Source organism: Bactrocera dorsalis, chromosome 6 (genome assembly GCF_023373825.1).
Source record: "Bactrocera dorsalis isolate Fly_Bdor chromosome 6, ASM2337382v1, whole genome shotgun sequence".
Classification (NCBI taxonomy): Eukaryota; Metazoa; Arthropoda; class Insecta; order Diptera; family Tephritidae; genus Bactrocera; species Bactrocera dorsalis.
In genome coordinates this window covers 24,438,549-24,457,607 of record NC_064308.1, presented here as the reverse complement: position 1 = coordinate 24,457,607, position 19,059 = coordinate 24,438,549, and the positions used below count along the sequence as shown (strand labels likewise).

The 19,059-nt window shown below is 39.8% G+C and overlaps 1 protein-coding gene across 14 annotated transcripts in view; it reads right to left on the bottom strand.

Annotated features, from left to right (window-relative positions):
• Positions 1 to 19,059, bottom strand: part of LOC105232901 (potassium voltage-gated channel protein Shal) — a 164,435-nt gene that overhangs the window by 105,418 nt on the left and 39,958 nt on the right. For 9 of the 14 annotated variants that reach the window (XR_007423239.1, XR_007423238.1, XR_007423237.1 and 6 more), the window contains exons 3-4: positions 12,242 to 12,404; positions 10,442 to 10,630 (exon numbers count right to left, since the gene is read on the bottom strand). Coding sequence is in view for 6 of the 14 variants with exons in the window: in XM_049460363.1 (XP_049316320.1) it covers positions 10,442 to 10,630; positions 12,242 to 12,404 (352 nt within the window). In the remaining 8 variants the exon portion in view is untranslated. Of the gene's footprint in view, positions 1 to 4,894; positions 9,557 to 10,441; positions 10,631 to 12,241; positions 12,405 to 19,059 lie in introns of those variants that run through there. The other 5 variants (XR_007423235.1, XR_007423233.1, XR_007423234.1 and 2 more) reach the window with 3 other exon arrangements.

The following is a 19,059-nucleotide window of genomic DNA, read 5'->3' as shown; positions in this document are numbered from 1 at the left end:
GTCGTCAGATTCGTACATAGCTCAAGGTGTACTGCTTTTGTCGTGAAACAGACAAAAACAGCCACATAGCCTTTCATGAGGGTAGGAGACCTTAGCATGGATGCCTTTATCATAAAAGGCCCAGCAAAATCTACACCTGTAGTGGTGAAAGGCAGAGCAAAATTGCAGCGTTCAGGTGGAAGTGCTGCCATAATCTGCGATCGCATTTTCTGCTTATGCATAGTGCAGATTTTGCACATGAAAATGCATTTCTTTATTTGGGGCTTCAGTCGGGGTATGTACAGCTCTTGGCGGACCATATGTTGCATGAGGCGATGTTCGGCGTGGAGCATTAGTATGTGGATATATCTAATAAATAAAGTGGCAAACGGACACCTCTCTGGTATGATTATAGGGTGGCGTTCATTGTACGTTAGGCTTGAATTAGCAAGCCGACCATTCGCACGAAGTAAACCCTTCGTATCTAGAAATGGGTTTAGGACTAAGAGTGAGCTCTTTTTATCGATAGGTTTCGATTCTCTTAGTAATTCTATATCGCGGCTGAAATAGCGCGTTTGGGTTGATGCGATAAGAGCGACCTTTGCTTTTTGTAAGTCTTGGTGCGTCAATTTATCGCAATGGAGATAAGTTGCTCCTTTAACTTTAAGTTTAAGCCGCTCTAAAAACTTGAGCATATAGGCAACTACCCGGAGGGCTCGGGGGAACGATGAAAATCGTTCAAGGATGTCAATGTCATCCAGTGTTGCATGATAAGTGTCGATTTTACGACTTTCTGGGGCGAGTACGTTGCGCATGGGCGATTGTGGCCAAGAATCGGGAGATTCTGTTAACCATTGGGGGCCATTCCACCAGAGGGTAGAGGTGGCGAGATGCAGAGGTTTGCATCCTCTTGTACCTAGATCAGCAGGATTGTCGGCACTGGCTACGTGACGCCAAGTGACTGATCCTACTAGGTCAAGTATTTCAGACGTTCGGTTAGAAATATAAGTTTTCCACGCATGTGGTGGTTTTCCTAACCAGGCTAGAACTATCTCGGAATCGGACCATAAATATAGTCTGTATTTCGCCATTTGTAAGTGGGTCTGCACCATTGAAGCTAGCTTTGCTAGTAGCAGAGCGCCACAGAGTTCAAGTCGTGGAAGACTTAGCGTTTTTAGAGGCGCAACTTTTGCTTTTGCCGCTAATAAGTGGCTTGTAGTTGCGACATCGGTTTGTGTACGCACATATATAGTGGCACAATATGCCTTTTCAGAGGCGTCGCAGAAGCCGTGTAGTTCCACGTTGTATTCGGGGGAATAGTTGACCCACCGTGGAACTTGTATCTTTGAGATGTCGTTCAAGTTATTAGCGAACTGGGACCATCTTTCTAACCGAATAGGTTTCACTTGTTCGTCCCAGTCGGTTCCGTCTAGCCATAATTCTTGGATCAAGATTTTCGCTTGTATCATAATTGGCGAAAGCCATCCTGCGGGGTCAAAAAGTTTTGCCACCGAGGAGAGAATTTGGCGTTTTGTAATGGCGGATAATGCGGATATGGACTCAGTCGTGTATGAAAACTGGTCCGATATCGCATTCCATTGGATGCCCAGTGTTTTTGTTGTACTATCCTTTTCAAATATAAGGAAATTAGTATCCAACAAATGGTCTTTAGGAATATTTTTTAAAATATTTGGGTGATTGGCAGTAATCTTTTTTAAAGGAAACCCTGCGGTATTGAGGGCATGTATTACCTGTGATAAGGTCTCGTATGCTTGTGGAAGACTGTGGCTTCCAGACAGGATATCGTCTACATACGTTTGCGTTTTTAAGACTTGTGTTGCCAGTGGAAATTCTGGCTTTGTGTCTTCTGCCAGTTCGTGTAGTGTACGAATGGCAAGATAAGGGGCACAGTTTACGCCAAAGGTAACGGTTTTCAATTTAAAGTCGCGTAGCGGACTATTGGCGGATTTTCGGAAAATAATCCGCTGAAAATCTTGATCATCTTTATGAACCAGTATTTGTCGATACATCTTTTCGACATCCCCATTGAACACGTATTTGTATATACGCCAGTTCAATATGAGGAGCATTAAATCTGGTTGGAGTGTGGGTCCCGTAAATAGAATATCATTTAGGGAATTACCTGAGCTCGTGGATCGTGATGCATTGAAGACCACTCGAACTTTTGTTGTTTTCTTCTCAGGCTTTACTACTGCATGATGTGGCAAGTAGAAAGAGTAATATTTGCCTTTTATGATTTTTTCACATGGGCTTATTTCCTCCATGTGATCTAAATGAAGGTATTCTTCCACGACACCATCATAAACTTGTTTAAGCTCACCTTTTTTAAGTAGGCTTTTCTCCATACTTAGAAACTGCTGTATTGCAGAGGTGCGAGAGTGACCTAAGGCGAGTGTGTCTGGAAATTGTTGTTTTATTGGTAGTCGTACGACATACCGACCATTAGCTGATCGAGTAGTTGTGGCTTTGTAAAAGTCTTCACAATACTGATCTTCTGGTGTTGAAATTGGAACGGGGGGGAGTTCTTCTACCTCCCAAAACTTTCTCAATTGTGTATTGAGGTACTCGTTGGAGATTTCCTCAACTTGAGTTGTCATGGCTGTGACTGGTTCCGCAACTAGTCCACTTAGGACCCATCCGAAAATGGTATTTTGCGCCAGTAGTGTTTTCGAAATTTTTTCAACACCTTCTAGTATAATTTGCGATATGAGATCGCTGCCTAATAGAAGGTCTATTTGAGCGGGGGTGTTGCAGTTGGGATCTGCTAGAGTGAGATGTGAAATCTTATCCCACTGCTTGCTATTTATTTGATAGCTTGGCAGCATGTTAGTTAGTTGCGGTAAGACAATAGCATTTGCTTGAATGCGCTTATCCGCTTGGGGGGAAATTAGGGTAATGGGGCATATTTATGTGAGTTTTGTACTACTCGTCCGCCCATTCCCGTAATTTCATAGTTGGCATGTTTTGTTGGCAGTTTTAGCCTATTTTGTGCCCTAGACGCTATGAATGATCGTTGCGATCCTTGGTCTATTAGGGCTGTTAGTTTGAACAGTTCTCCTCGATGTTCGATGGAGACAACTGCTGTGGGTAGTAGTACTCTACTATGATTTTCGCTGTGTAGCGTTTGAGTTTTTAATGCCTTTGAACAACATGGTGTCTCTTGGCAATTTTCTTGAGGTTTTGTTTCGGGAGTTGCTGTTGCAACTAAACCCGTGGCTTTTTTTGAAAAAGCGCTGCTATGAGATGAGTTGGGAAAGTTATTGAGATGTAACATAGAGTGATGCCTTTTGTGGCAATATACGCAATTAAATTTGCTTTCGCAAGTATTAAGATTGTGTGAGTGGGACAAGCAGTTTGTACAGAGTCTTTTTGACCTGACAAAGTTGTTCCTTTCAGTGACATTCATTTTTTTAAATTTTTCGCAAGCTTTTAACTTATGCCCTCCAGAACATAGTTCGCATGACGTGAATTTACTTTGTTCAGATGTGAACGATTGTGCTTTGAAAAAGCTTCTGTTTAAATTATTGTTGCTTCCGGCTTGGGGTCTATTGAAGCTTCGATTTAAGTCTTGTTGAACGTTTTTAGTTCTGACTACTTTTTTGTCTACCCTTTCCGCAATTTCGTATTGGGTAGTTAAGAAATCTTTCATCTGCTGCCACGTTGGGCATTTTCTTCTTGATGAGAGCGATTGCTCCCACAAAAGTAATGATTTTTCTGGCAAGGCGGCGGTACATATGTTTACCAGAATAGGATCCCAATTGTGAGTGGGAATGTTTTGTGTCGATAGAACCGACAAACAGTTGGAAACAGTGGATTCTAGTTTCATGAACTCTTCACTGGTTTCTCTTTGAATTTTAGGCAAGTTCATAAGTATCGTCACTTGCTTGTCAACTAATATTCTCTCAATTTCATATCTTTGTCTTAAAGCTTCCCAAGCTAAATTAAAATTGTCGTCATTCAATGCGAACTGCTTGACTATTACGCCTGCTTGACCTTTAGTTTTGTATCGGAGGTGATACAATTTTTGCGCTTGTGACAATTTGGGATGGTTTATGTACACGGCTGTAAACATGTCCCGGAAGGACGGCCATTGTTCATAACCTCCATGAAATATTTCCGTATCACACGCTGGCACTTTGAGATGAATGCCTGAACTTGCCTCTTGGGCTTGCAATTGTGGTAACTCTACTCTACTGTGGGGAGTAGGTGCAATTGCCTTCATAAGCTTTAATTGATCTGATATCATTGCTTTTGTGTCTTCATAGCGGTCTAAGCAGTTTTCGTATTTGGCGTAAGCCGAGGATTTGAAATTTTCAGGTAGATCTGAATCATCAGTTTCTACTATTGCGTCGTATGCAGCTTGGAGGCGTGTCCAAAAATTGTCAATAGATTTATTTTTAATTTCTAGTACCGATTCAGAGTTGTCCTGAATCGGTGAAGATGCAAATCGAGTGCAGTATTTAATTAAGCTATCACTCTCAGAAATGAATTTAATATACGAAATGTCTTTCCCCCTTTTTTGCTTTGTAACACCTTGCTTTGAGCGTGTAGCTTCTGCAGGTGTACATGGACTTTTGTCATCATTAACCATTTTGGGAATTTTTAAGAATTCTGCTTTTGATTCTTTTGAATCTGTGTCCATTCAGAAAATTGTATTTAATAAAATATATAAGTATATTTTATTATAATTGAAATTTGTGTCACCGAATACTCTTTTTAATAAATAAGAGTTAATATTGCCGAAATATTGGATTATTAAAATATGTAGTATGTTACCGAACGCTCTTTTCAAAAAATAAGAGCTTTTATTTCCGCAAAAGAATACAATAATGCGTGTATCGATTGTATTTATATCGTTTGTCGAAATTTTTTCTTTTTATTTATTTTCGAAATATTATTATTTAGTTTTTTTTTTTTTTTTTTTTTTTTTTTGGATTTATTCGTATGCCCTTGTATCAGTGCGCACTGAAACTGGGTCAATATCCTTTGTACATACTTGTGGATTTTATGTGCATATAGTATGCGTTAAATAAAATATGTGCAATTATGCTTGTTCTTGTGTGACAAGGAACAAGATAAATGCTAGAAATCGCCAAAATTGGACTTTCAATATATGTGTGTATGTATGTACAAAGGTATGTAATTAGATTGCAATATTTAATTTCTGAACCAAAATTCTTTTGATTTTCCGCACCCAAATATATTTTCCCAATATCTCTTGATTATTTGTATCCTATTTTTATAGGTATACGCATGTGAGAATATAAGGCAATATCGAAATATTTCGCGATTGTGTACTCGCGTTCAGAAATATGCGCAAAAGCGCTAATGTATAATATATATGTATGTATATGTATATATGGTACGTATGTATATATATCAATTTTAGTTATATAATGTATATAATCCGCTTGAGGATATGTATATATGTATGTTTGTACTTATTCCCTTTTATGCTGTATTCTTCTTGCGATTTTTGCTTACTTTTTGGAAGCAATTCCTCTCACAGCTTAATAAGCTGAAGAGGTATTGTTCGTATAATTGGCAAGTGTCCCTCTCACAGTTAATGAGCTGGAGCGGTATTGCCAGAATAATTTGAAAATAAATTGAAAATATTGAATTTTTTCTCTGTGGGAATTGTGTGTATTGTATACACGAAGGTAAGTGTAAAAAGCAAGGAATAATTATTGTTTAGTTAAATATATTTAAATATATATATATATATATATACTGTGGATACATATATACATATATATTATGTACCGTATTGGATTCTACCGGTACTTAAATTTGCCGCCGATTTAGAAATTTTTCCAAACCGTTTTTATAAAACGGGTTTAATTTCTAGCGGTTCTATTAAATTGACCGTTTGCGCAACGCTACATACATATATACATATAATAAATAGAATCAAAAGTGAAATGGATACACTCACCCTGATTTTCCTCAGGGACTTTGGGAATTTATTTTGGTTTAACCGTGGTGCGTTTCCTGGCTTGTCTCGATGGGAATTCCTTCCAACGCCGGCGTTCCGCTTGCTGTGTTGATGGTTCTTTTTTTTTTTTTTTTTTCCACTTTTGTTTTATTTGTATTTTGTTGTTATTTATTTGTTTGTTATAATTTCGCGCCCGAATTTTATTTAGTTTTAGTTTGCACCCACTTTGGTTGACTTTTATTAATATTATTTATTAATTAGGGTATCACACAATTTTGTGCACTTTTACTTTTAGATTTAGTATGTATGTATATATTATTTCACTGCACTTGTGCACCCTTTTTTTTTTCTTGGTTCTTTCACCACACTTTTTGTTTTCTCATATGTAGATTGGTGTGAATTCACCATTTAAATTTCACTTTCATATGTAAAACTTTTTGTTGTTGTTTTACATATATGTATATGCATATATATATAGATATGTATATATATATTGTACCGTTTCACCAAAGTGCCGTTCGTTTTGTCTCGAAGGACCATAAAAAAAACCACAACCTCACTTTTTCCAAGGCACCTCAAATTTCTTAGAAACAAAATGAAAAAAATGGAATCTACACTAGTGCACGCATATGCACAAGGAAATAATTATATTGCGTTTGTATTTATCTTAGGTACAATTTTAAACACTTTACAAAATGAGTGTCGGCTGAGGATTCCGACTTAGGATGAAACTGGATATATAAAAATGTTGGAAAACTGGAGGTTTAAAGATGTTCGCACACGCGCAACTCCGACTGGATATATATATAAATGTTGGAAAACTGAGGTTTGGCACACACGCCGTTTAAAGATGTTCGCACACGCGCAACTCCGACTGAATATATATAAAATGAAAAGTCGAGGATGATGAAACGTTATTAAAAAATATGGCGCGCCCACGCGTACTTGTTGCTGCGGAGAATGAAAAAAAGCGAAGTGAGTTGCAGTTGTCCTTTTGGTCCCCTTTTCTTTGCGCTTGTGTGTGGAATCAGCTGGTGTGTGGTGTGGAATGTAAGTTTTGCTGGTTTGTGACGTGGGTGTGATGAAGGTGCGTGTCAGTGTTGCGTGTGTGGATGCCCGGGGGAGGATGCTCATTTGTACACCGACCATGAAGAGAATCGAATAGCAATTATTCGTCCGAAGAACAAAAACGAACGGTGGGCCCCGGTGGGTTGCTGGCTGAGCTATTCAAATACGCCGGCGAAGAATTGATAAGCAGCATGCACCAGCATGTCCAACGATTGAAATTTAAGTGTGCTCTTTCCAATCCACAAAAACAAACTACCGTGGGATAAGTCTTCTAAGCATCGCGTATAAGGTTCTAACGAGCATATAATGCGAAAGATTAAGGTTCACCGTCAACAAACTGATTGGACTTTATCAGTGTGGCCTGGAAAATCAACAACTGACCATCTGCCCTTATGTCGCTATATCTGAATTTTGTATCTCCGCAAAACTAATACGGCTGTGTAAACTGACGTTGAGCACTACCAAAAGCTACGTCAGGATGGCGAAAAACCTCCATGAGCCTTTCGATACCGAAGGAGGTTTCGAAAAGGCGACTGTCTATGATGCGACTTTTTCAATCTACTCCTGGAGAAGATAATCCGAGCTGTATAGGTGAATCGAGCAAGTACAATCTTCTATAACAGTGTACAGCTTCTGGCGCCGATGATATTAATATCATTGACCTCAACATCTGCGCCGTTAGTTTTGCTTTTTCCAGAATGGATAAAGAAGCCATGCAAATGAGACTAGTAGAGAATGAAGGCAAGACGAAATAGCTCCTGTCATCAAACAAACAGCCCTCGCACTCGCGACTAGGCTTTCAGGTCACTGTCGACAGTCATAACTTCGATATCCAACGCAGAATAACTCTTTCCAACAGGTCTGAGTAGGCAATTGATAAGTAAATTGCTCTCTCGACGATCAAAGACCAAACTCTAGAAGACACTCATCATCCTATCCTACCTGCAATATGGTGCAAAGGAGTGAACGATGGCTATTGGAATTCTTGGAAACCCGTAACCAGGAGCTATCCTCTCTTTTCACCATGCAAGATACAATTTGTGCTTGGGCTAGTCCAATTGGTGTTATGAAAAGATCGAGCTTTGCGCATAAAAGTGGAAGACTGGAATTTACTCATAGAATTTTCAAAAATAAGTTTGAAGGTGGTTTTTCTTCATAATGACAACAAAAGGCCCTCTATTCCTTTTGCGCATGCAATCGACATGAAAGAAACATACGATGGTATGTCACAGACTTTAAATTCAATAAACTATTATGCTTCTTCTTCTTTACTGGCGTAGACACCGCTTACGCGATTATAGCCGAGTCAACAACAGCGCGCCAGTCGTTTCTTCTCTTCGCTACGTGGCGCCAATTGGATATTCCAAGCGAAGCCAGGTCCTTCTCCACTTGGTCCTTCCAACGGAGTGGAGGTCTTCCTCTTCCTCTGCTTCCCGCGGCGGGTACTGCGACGAATACTTTCAGAGCTGGAGTGTTTTCATCCATCCGGGCAACATGACCTAGCCAGCGTAGCCGCTGTGTTTTAATTCGCTGAACTATGTCAATGTCGTCGTATATCTCGTACAGCTCATCGTTCCATCGAATGCGATATTCGCGGTGGCCAACGCGCAAAGGACCATAAATCTTTCGCAGAACTTTTCTCTCGAAAACTCGCAACGTCGACTCATCGGTTGTTGTCATCGTCCAAGCCTCTGCACCATATAGCAGGACGGGAATTATGAGCGACTTATAGAGTTTGGCTTTTGTTCGTCGAGAGAGGACTTTACTTTTCAGTTGCCTACTCAGTCCGAATTTCCAGTCTGACATTGTTGGTGGTGTTAATGCTGGTTCCTAAATAGACGAAATTATCTACAACTTCAAAGTTATGACTGTCAACAGTGACGTGGGAGCCAAAACGCTTTTCGTGTTGCTCAACGTCAGTTTACACAGCCGTATTAGTTTTGCGGAGATACAAAATTCAGACATCGCGGCATAAAGGCAGCTCCTTTTCATGCTGTTGAAAGCAACTTTGAAATCGACGAATAGGTGGTGAGTGTCGATTCTCCTTTCACGGGTCTTTTCCAAGATTTGGCGCATGGTGAATATCTGGTCGGTTGTTGATTTACCAGGTCTGAAGCCACACTGATAAGGTCCAATCAGTTTGTTGACGGTGGGCTTTAATCTTTCACACAATACGCTCGATAGAACCATGTACGCGATGTTGAGGAGGATTATCCCACGGTAGTTGGCGCAGATTGTGGGGTCTCCTTTTTTATGGATTGGGCATAGCACACTTAAATTCCAATCGTTGGGCATGCTCTCATCCGACCATATTTTGCAAAGAAGCTGATGCATGCTCCTAATCAGTTCTTCGCCGCCGTGTTTGAATAGCTCGGCCGGCAATCCATCGGCCCCTGCCACTTTGTTGTTCTTCAGGCGGGCAATTGCTATTCGAACTTCTTCATGGTCGGGCAATGGAACGCCTGCTCCATCGTCATCGATTGGGGTAACGGGTTCGCCTTCTCTTGGTGTTGTGCGTTCACTGCCATTCAGCAGGCTGGAGAAGTGTTCCCTCTATAATTTATATTTAATATGCTTACAAATGGCAAATATAATATGTGGTGATTTAAAAGTCACAGGATTGTAACTAGTACTTTAGGATAGATTTATTAAGCTTCTGTGTTTCGGGACAGTAGAGCAACAGCAAACCATGAGAAAGTAAAGGGTGGCCTCAGAGAGATCTATTTATTCCAGGCAAGGCTAAAGAGGAGAACCTTTCGTTGATCAGAAAAAGTTTTGATACCTTCGTTACACATTATGCTTGGATTGATGAAAAATTTAGTTAAAGACGGAGATGCATAAATATACTTAACATATTAAGCTTGGCGAGCCCAAGTACAAAAGGATGAGACATTTTATAAAGCATTAAGTCCTTATTTATGTTTTTAGGAAACAAAGAAATATGAACTTACGAAAAATTTGTAAAAGATTTACTCGTGCACTGTTGCAAAATTTACTATGGAGTGTCACTTGAAATCTAATCTTCTTTCCCGAACATTTGGGTTCGGTTATCGCTTAACAAGGAGAAAGGTTCCACCAGGACATCGTAACAATGAGCACCGATATTAAAGACATATGGGATCCGGCAATGAAGGGAGAATACTGTTGGTTCCTTATCAGCGAAGTAATCAGTAGCGAAAGTCAAATATTTACTCTGTAACACAAAATGTGTATGTGATGGAAATTTTTTTAATTTAAATTCGAAATCGGCTCACCTCAAGTACCCTCTCTCAAATTTTTCTATTAGATTTGATGAGTAGTATAATTATTCTATTATAAGTTTTACGAACGGGTTACTAATAATGTTTTATCATTCTCATGTAGTGTTTTATAACTTTAAAAATAATATCTGAATACAGAGAATATGTTTTAACATATAGTAAATATAAAGTTACTTACAGTTGTTTTTTCAAGACATCGCAAAAGATGATGGTGTTGCAGTTCGAATATGTCCTCATCCCTATAGTTATCATCCAATTCAATTCCTGACTCTTGTGCGGCCCAACGAGCTTCTGCAGCTTTCTTCTTACTAACAAATGCCGCACCCGAAGATGCCTTAGCAATTCTTATCCTAGCCAAACGGGCTTTCTGTAGATAAAAAGTATAATGATGTATGTGTTGTTTTCAAGTTTAATATTGAATAGAGATACAAGTTATACAAGTAAAACCTAAAAACATCGTGTTTTCAATATTTTGAAATGCATTTACATCCACCATCTAAATTAACTAAAAACAAGCAAGAAATTTCTAAATTTTGGTGTAACTGAGCATTTAAATATTCGCAATTTACAATTCACATTTCAGGTATTGTTAAACACATAAAGACCTTTTATGATATTGCGGGAGCCTTCAACGACGCACGGCCAAAGGGGCTGATTGGAACTCTTGATAAATATGAGTTCGAAGCTAATCTCAAGCATATCATCTATAGTCTCCTTTGTGACTGAACGGTTGCGGTGGAGTGGGCGAATATATTGACACTACGTAAAGAAAATGGTGCCACCACGAAGATGGCGCTGTTTCAAAATCTCTGACGATACTCTCCTCTTGATGCTTATCCTTGAGAGAAAATCGTTGGAGAAAATGAGCAGTGAGTTTTTTTAAGGAGTGAATCGAAGTTAAGAAGAAGGGTAGGAGATGGAGTCTTCTGCCGGGAGTTTTCCATCAACTCCAGCTTCAAGCTATCACACCATTATGTCGTCTTTCACGCTTCTTCCGTATTTGCAGAGCGGATAAGCTTGATACGGAGAGGACCCCCTAGTATCGGTACTCCGTAATCCTCTTGCGTTCGAACACTGAAACTGAAGTGCGGAGTGAACCGTAGAAGGTTCTGACTGGACATTATCCAACGTGGACACGCGCGGAAGCAGAACTTTATAGGACGCTTTTTGCCCAAGCCACCGTAACAAATTACTTGTAAGCTCAAAAAGCTTCGTTGATCTACGAGGTTCTACGACCTAACCTAAAATATATTTAAAAAAAAAAATTCCGGAAGTTTGGAAATTCTTATACATATAAGGTATATGAGAGCTACGACACATTTTGACCCCAAGTTAATCATTTTCTATGCAAGTAAATTTTATTACAAAGAAACTATGTTCTTTGGACTTTATTAATGTATTTTATAGAGTAACCGATATTTTCGGAAAAACTTTAGCCATAACCACTGAGGTCTACTTATTCGGCACCAGGGAACTTGAAAGTTTAAGGTCCTATTTTTGAACATGGGATGGTTTAAAGACACTATTTGTCTGTTAGTCAAATTTAACGAAAGAATTTGATATGATTTCAAATTGTGTTATATGTGGGGAGGGGATACGCGCAGTTTTTAGAAACGTTTGAACTGCAGATGTAGACATACGTACAACCGTTCCCACGACGGTCGGGTCTACGTAACCGGAACGGACCCGGATTTTTATCCGGCCAAGGAATGTCAACTCGGCAGAATTCTGCCGCTACAACAACAACAACGTACATACATAGGTTCGGAGGGACAGTCATTCGAAATTCAATTCGTCTCATCAATATCCATATCGATAAGTTTTAGGTGTTACAAATAACTGTTATGTGAACAAAACTAGTATTTTTCTTGCAACAGGTTAATATAGCATCATGCGAATCTCCGGATTGTTAAAATAATAAAATGAATTCAGGAAATTCAGTTCTTCTTCAGACCGTTTTAATTATATATGTTCTTACCCGCTGTGCTTTTCGCTTATCAGCTCTCTGGTTCTGATGATATATTCTACTAAAATTTGAAACAATAACGGGAACAGGTAAAGCGATCACAAGAACTCCACTGAGAGAACAAACGCCACCAACGATTTTTCCAGCAATAGTTTCAGGCACCATGTCACCATAACTGCAAAGATATGAAATATTGTTTTTTTTTTTAACCATTTTATTTTGTCTAGTATAGTATAGTGTAGTGATATGCTACAAATAATTTATGAAAGCTTACGATATACATACACGAAAGTTATTCGGGAAGAAGAGAATATAGCTTTCTCGAGGTGGGAAGTTCCCTACGACCTAATTAAAAAATCTTTAGTAATCCTAGACAAGACAGAGATAATGTTCTCAAGTCTAAATATTTTTCCTAAACTTTATTAAGTTGTGTTCCTTGCTGAAGATTAATAAAAATTGATGTGTATTTCCTTAGCCTTCCTTCTATATTTTTCTAAAATTTTCTTACGAACATTAATGAACTCTTTTAGATGTACATCAATAACTAACAATAAGCAATAAGTGATGAAAACATATTTTTACAACGCAGCATTGAGATGAAAATGTTTGTCATTCTTCTGCAATAACATCCTTGAGCAAGTACTAAAAATATGTTTCCATCACTTATCGTACTTTTGTAAACTTTCTATTGACGTCAGAAATATTAAGTATTTTGAGGTTTCTGTTCATAATAAAGGGTGATTTTTTAAGAGCTTGATAACTTTTTAAAAAAAAAAAACGCATAAAATTTGCAAAATCTCATCGGTTCTTTATTTGAAACGTTAGATTGGTTCATGACATTTACTTTTTGAAGATAATTTCATTTAAATGTTGACCGCGGCTGCGTCTTAGGTGGTCCATTCGGAAAGTCCAATTTTGGGCAACTTTTTCGAGCATTTCGGCCGGAATAGCCCGAATTTCTTCGGAAATGTTGTCTTCCAAAGCTGGAATAGTTGCTGGCTTATTTCTGTAGACTTTAGACTTGACGTAGCCCCACAAAAAATAGTCTAAAGGCGTTAAATCGCATGATCTTGGTGGCCAACTTACGGGTCCATTTCTTGAGATGAATTGTTGTCCGAAGTTTTCCCTCAAAATGGCCATAGAATCGCGAGCTGTGTGGCATGTAGCGCCATCTTGTTGAAACCACATGTCAACCAAGTTCAGTTCTTCCATTTTTGGCAACAAAAAGTTTGTTAGCATCGAACGATAGCGATCGCCATTCACCGTAACGTTGCGTCCAACAGCATCTTTGAAAAAATACGGTCCAATGATTCCACCAGCGTACAAACCACACCAAACAGTGCATTTTTCGGGATGCATGGGCAGTTCTTGAACGGCTTCTGGTTGCTCTTCACCCCAAATACGGCAATTTTGCTTATTTACGTAGCCATTCAACCAGAAATGAGCCTCATCGCTGAACAAAATTTGTCGATAAACACATTTCGAACCGAACACTGATTTTGGTAATAAAATTCAATGATTTGCAAGCGTTGCTCGTTAGTAAGTCTATTCATGATGAAATGTCAAAGCATACTGAGCATCTTTCTCTTTGACACCATGTCTGAAATCCCACGTGATCTGTCAAATACTAATGCATGAAAATCCTAACCTCAAAAAAATCACCCGTTATGATCATGTGCTTTAGTGCCAAGTTGCAACACTTAGTATGTGCGCCGCAGTATACAAGTAAATAATATTTATAAGTTTAAGGTCCGTTTTCACAATGTCTGCTTAGTATTATTTTTAACCGCAGGTTTTTTAACTGGCTTTAACAGACATAACGGTTTTCACCAAATTGCGGTTAGCGTACCTGAAGATGCCACGATGTCAAAATCGTGCTTGGCGATTTAACGCCAGGGTGAGCAAAGAAGGTATCTTTGCCACAACAGTCGATAAATTCAGCCTCCACGGACTTCGCAGGGGCCCGAAATATGGTTATCTGTAGTACTAGATTGCAGCACAAGAAAATACATCGAGCTATCTGGCTTTATCCGCAAAAGGACAGGTGGTACAACGAGGAGTGCCGTGTCGCAGCGAAGAGAAAACAAACTGCCTTCCTCACAATATGTGCGGGATGGGATAGACACCGAGAATTGAAGAGGGAATCGAGACGAGATTTGCAGACAGAAAAAGAAAGAGCTATTCAAACACGACGGCGAAGAGCTGATAAAGAGCATGCATCAGCTTCTTCTTCTTTCTAAAATATGGTCGGACGAAAGCATGTTCAACGATTGGAACTTAAGTGTGCTCTGCCCGACTCACTAAAAGGGAGACTCTACAATCTGTCTAGCGTATTGTGTGAAAGATTAAAGCCCACCGTCAACAAACTGATTGCACTTTATCAATGTGGCTTTAGCCCGGAAAATCAACAACCGACCAGATATTCACCACGCGCCAAATTTTGGAAAAGACCCATGAAAAGAGAATTGACACACACCACCTCTTCGTCGATTTCAAAACTGCTTTTGACAGCACGAAAAGAAGCAGCCTTCATCCCGCGACGACGAAATTTGGTATCCCCGCAAAATTAATACGGCTAAACAAAGTGACGTTGAGCAATACCAAAAGCTTTTCGGCAATAAACAATCAATATTGATGTAAATAATGATAATTTTTTTGTTAAAAAAAAAACATTTTTAGCTTAACTTTGACCTTGAATAACTTTGACGGAAGTGATTTTTTTGAAAATTTTCAGAGAAACTTTTTGTAGAACGTTCAATTTTCTACAAAAATAACTCGGTGCCGCAGCAATGTATCAATTGGTTTCGCAAAGAAAAAATTAATTGCAAAAAGTACGAAAACCCCATGTTATTTAATGGGAAATAAATCGTCGTTGCGGCGCGGGTTATTATCAATATTAAGAGCTCATATGGGTTTCATAATTTTTTTAGGGCATTTACTAAAAATTTTGAGGGCGCTGTAGACTCAAAAATAAATTTGGGAAATAACGGCCAACCTAATATACATTCAGTCATAAAGTTAAAAACAACCCCATGTGTGACAATGCTTACAAAGCAGATTTCTAACTAGTATGTGTTTATACATATACATATGTACATATAAAATAAAATTATATCTTTAACAGACGGCAGTGTTAATCCAGATTAACTGCGCTCTTAATCAGATCCAAATTTGTAGGTGATAGACGGCAGCTATGAGAATTTTAAACTCTCGTAAACAGCTGATTGTTATATTTATAATATTGTCAATCAAAATGGATAGAAGATAAACATTGCGGTTGTTAGACGCCCAATTTTTATAAAACCATTTTGTATTACAAAAACATTTCTTAAACTGCATCATAACATAGAACTTCTTGTTTTACACGACATACATATGTGACCACCGATCGTAAAAAATCAAACATTTTCGCGAACATGGATCGGCATGCGCACAAACCCACACACCAGTAAACCGCAATCGCACACATACCAATCGAACGCACATGTGTGTCGTGTATGACCACTTTTACCAAACGTTTTAAATTCTTGCAACTCGCAAGAGTCATAGCCTTCAGGCGTGTATACCCGAACATTTTGTACTTTTGCAGCTCACCGGAAAGAAAGAGAAATACGAGAAGACGTAAACCGTCAGCCACAGGATCGGAATCCAAGCAATTTTATATATACCATTACTTTATATAACTTATACACCTACATATTCAACATAAGTTTTGTTAGAAAAACAAAAATCATTTTACGTTATATATAGGAGTTGGGGTAGTATTGACCCGACTTTATCTATTAACTATTATCATGCCAGGTACTAAAAAAATATTGCCTGGGTTTCATTAAAGTACCTCACATACATAGTGTAGAGTAAAGTCAGTCGAATGTTCGAAAAACCTGATATTAGTTATATGGGGGTTAGGTCAAGTTTTCACCCAATCTCTGTAAACTTCATTTAAAAAACTCAAATATTGGCCGATACTCGTATATGCAGTAAAGTGTCATCCAGAAGTTCGAAAATCTTCATATTAAGTACATATATGGGAGGTCAGAGAAGTTCTGACCCGATCCAAACCATTTTTGATACATAGAATTATATGGCCAGGAAAAGATTATCTCTGAGTTTCAATTGTACATCCCATACATTGACTGATATTATCGGTCAAAAGACAAAATAGGTACTGGCCTCCGCATATTCGATACCTTGGGGCTTTAACAGTTTTTGTTGGATTTGAATTTTTGGTCATAAGGTAGCTTACTTTAATGGAATTGGCTTTATCTCGTTACATTAATTAATTACTGATTTGTGTACTGGAACGTGGGAAAAATCAAATGGAATTTAAATTGTGCCATATGGAAAGTATGCGTGATTGTAGTCCAATTTCGCCCATTTACACACTGTAACATTTTTTTTTGTGGGTGAGGGGATGGAAGATGCCTTCCGCATCATCGGTGCTATCGTCACAGCAGCGGTATGTGCTACTTGGGGCATTACCGCTTATAACTAATATTGCATCGCCTGATACTGTCCGGTAGGCTGCTGCAACTCTGAGGGCTGCGATGCGGTGCACTCTGGCCATTACCTTACGCCGGTTTTCCTTTTTAAGTGCGTCTGCCCAGATCTCGGCTCCGTATAATAAGACGCTGATTGTCGTCGACATTAGGAGCTTTCTCTTTTCTTGGCTGGGGCCTCGTATGTTGGCCATTAATCGGCTCAGTTGAGAGGTTATCTTCGCTGCCCTTCCTGCGGCGTACTGGATTTGTACCCAGAAGGTTAGTCTGCGGTCCAGTCTTACGCCTAGGTAGTTTACTGCTCTCTGTGTCCTAAGAATATTCGTAGTTGTGTGCATGCTTATCTCGAGAGGTAGGTGCTTGTTTGTTAACAGCAGCAGCTCTGTTTTCTCCGTAGCGAGCTGGAGGTTGTGTGTGTCGAGCTATGTTTGCGTCCGTATCATGACCTGATTAAGCTTTCTTCGCGCTTCTTCTGTATCCCTTGCTGTAATTACTGCCGCGATGTCGTCCGCGTAGCCAATTAAATATGATTCCTCTGGCATTTCTAGTTTTAATATAGCGTCGTAGCTAATTTTCTATAAGTCTGGGCCTATAATGGATCCTTGTGCTGCTCCTGACGTAACCGCTATCTTTCGCGACCCTTCTTTAGTTTCATACAGCAGTTTTCTGTTGCTGAGGTAGTCGCGTATCTTGAAGATCTTTTCGAGAGCATCGATCATGTCCACCCATCTAGCACTGTTGAAGGCTTTTTTTCTGACATCTAGAGTCGCCAGTAACACTATTCTCTTATATTTATGCCATCTACGCTGCGCTGCTTCTACGCTTTCAATGACGCATTTTATGGCTTCTATAGTTGATCTGCCGGGTCTGAAGCCATGTTGTCTAGGGGACAGTACTCCAGCTTCGTTAATAGCCGCTTCGAGTCTGGGTTTTATTAGGCTTTCGTATAGCTTTCCCGCTGTATCAAGCATGCATAGTGGACGGTATGCTGAGGGCGAATGGGGGTCCCTTTTCCCTTACTGATTAGCACCAGCCGTTGCTTTTTCCATGGTTCAAGGAATATTCCGCTTTCAAGGCAGGCGGTGAACATGTTCAGTAGTACTGCTGGGCGCTCTGCGGGGATTATTTTGAGAATTTCTGCTGGGATCCCGTCCGGGCCAGGTGATTTGTTGGCCTTGAGCTTGCCAGTGGCTAGCTGCAGCACTTCAAGGGTGGACGGGGGGATTTGCGCATCTCTTGGTGTTTGTTCTGGATTACTAGCCCTGCTTTCGTGTGTGGGGAGTAGTGCGTGATCCATTTTCACAGGTGGTTTTGCTCGAGCGCCGAGTTTCTTCATAACTAATTTATATCCGAGTCCCCAGGGGTTTCTTTTTATATCCTCGCGTAGTTCCTCCCATTTTTTCTTTTTGCTGTCGTCGATTCCGTGCTACAGCTCCTTTTTTGAAGCTTTATATTGCCCGGCTTCTTCGGGTGTGGCTCCTCTGCGCCTGGATCTCGTGTAAGATCTGCGAAGGCGGAGGCATGTGCGTCTGAGTTAGGCGATATTTTCAGTCCACCAGTAGACTGCTGCCTTATGTTTGCTGTGGGAGGCCTTAGGCATTGATTTTTTACAGGCTCTTGTTATATTAAGCATTGTGTGCTCGACAATTTTTCTTGCGTTTTCTGGGGAACTGCTAGATGGGTTTTGGTCGTCTATTGCGGAGATCAATTTCGAAGTATTTATCTTTAAAATTTTCCACTTCCGCGTTGCAGTCTTTTTCCTGTGCTGGTCAGCGTTTGTTCCTGTATCGATAGTGAAGGAAATGTACTGGTGATCGCTGCCAGTGTAGTCCTCCAGGAATTTCCATTTCTTTATTGAGCCTGCTAAGCGTTCTGATGATAGAGTAATGTCTGGTGTGGTTGCGTTTCCCGTGTTGAGCACTATTAGACTTAGGTGCGCAGCCATTTCTAGAATGCGCTTTCCTCTCGAGTCCGTGCTTGCGTCCCCCACTCTATGGCTTAGGAATTCAGGTCTCCGGCGATAATTAGTTGGCCTTCTATAGACCTGGCTGTGTCCTGCAAGTAGCAGCTAATTACTGTAAAAAGGTCGCCTTTGGCCCAGACAAAGCCATTGCCTTTCCCTTTGTCTACAGTGATGGCGTTATTCCCTGGTGGTAGCCATATAACGGCAGTCGAGCTGCTATCTTCCAGCAGGTACCTCTCTCTTTCTTTTTGTATTGCTCACTTATGATGATTAACTCGTAGGCGTTCGCCATCACCATTTGCGAGAGTAGCGCATCAGCAGCCTTGCATCTATGCATATTGGCCTGTAAGATATTCATTTGTTTTGGT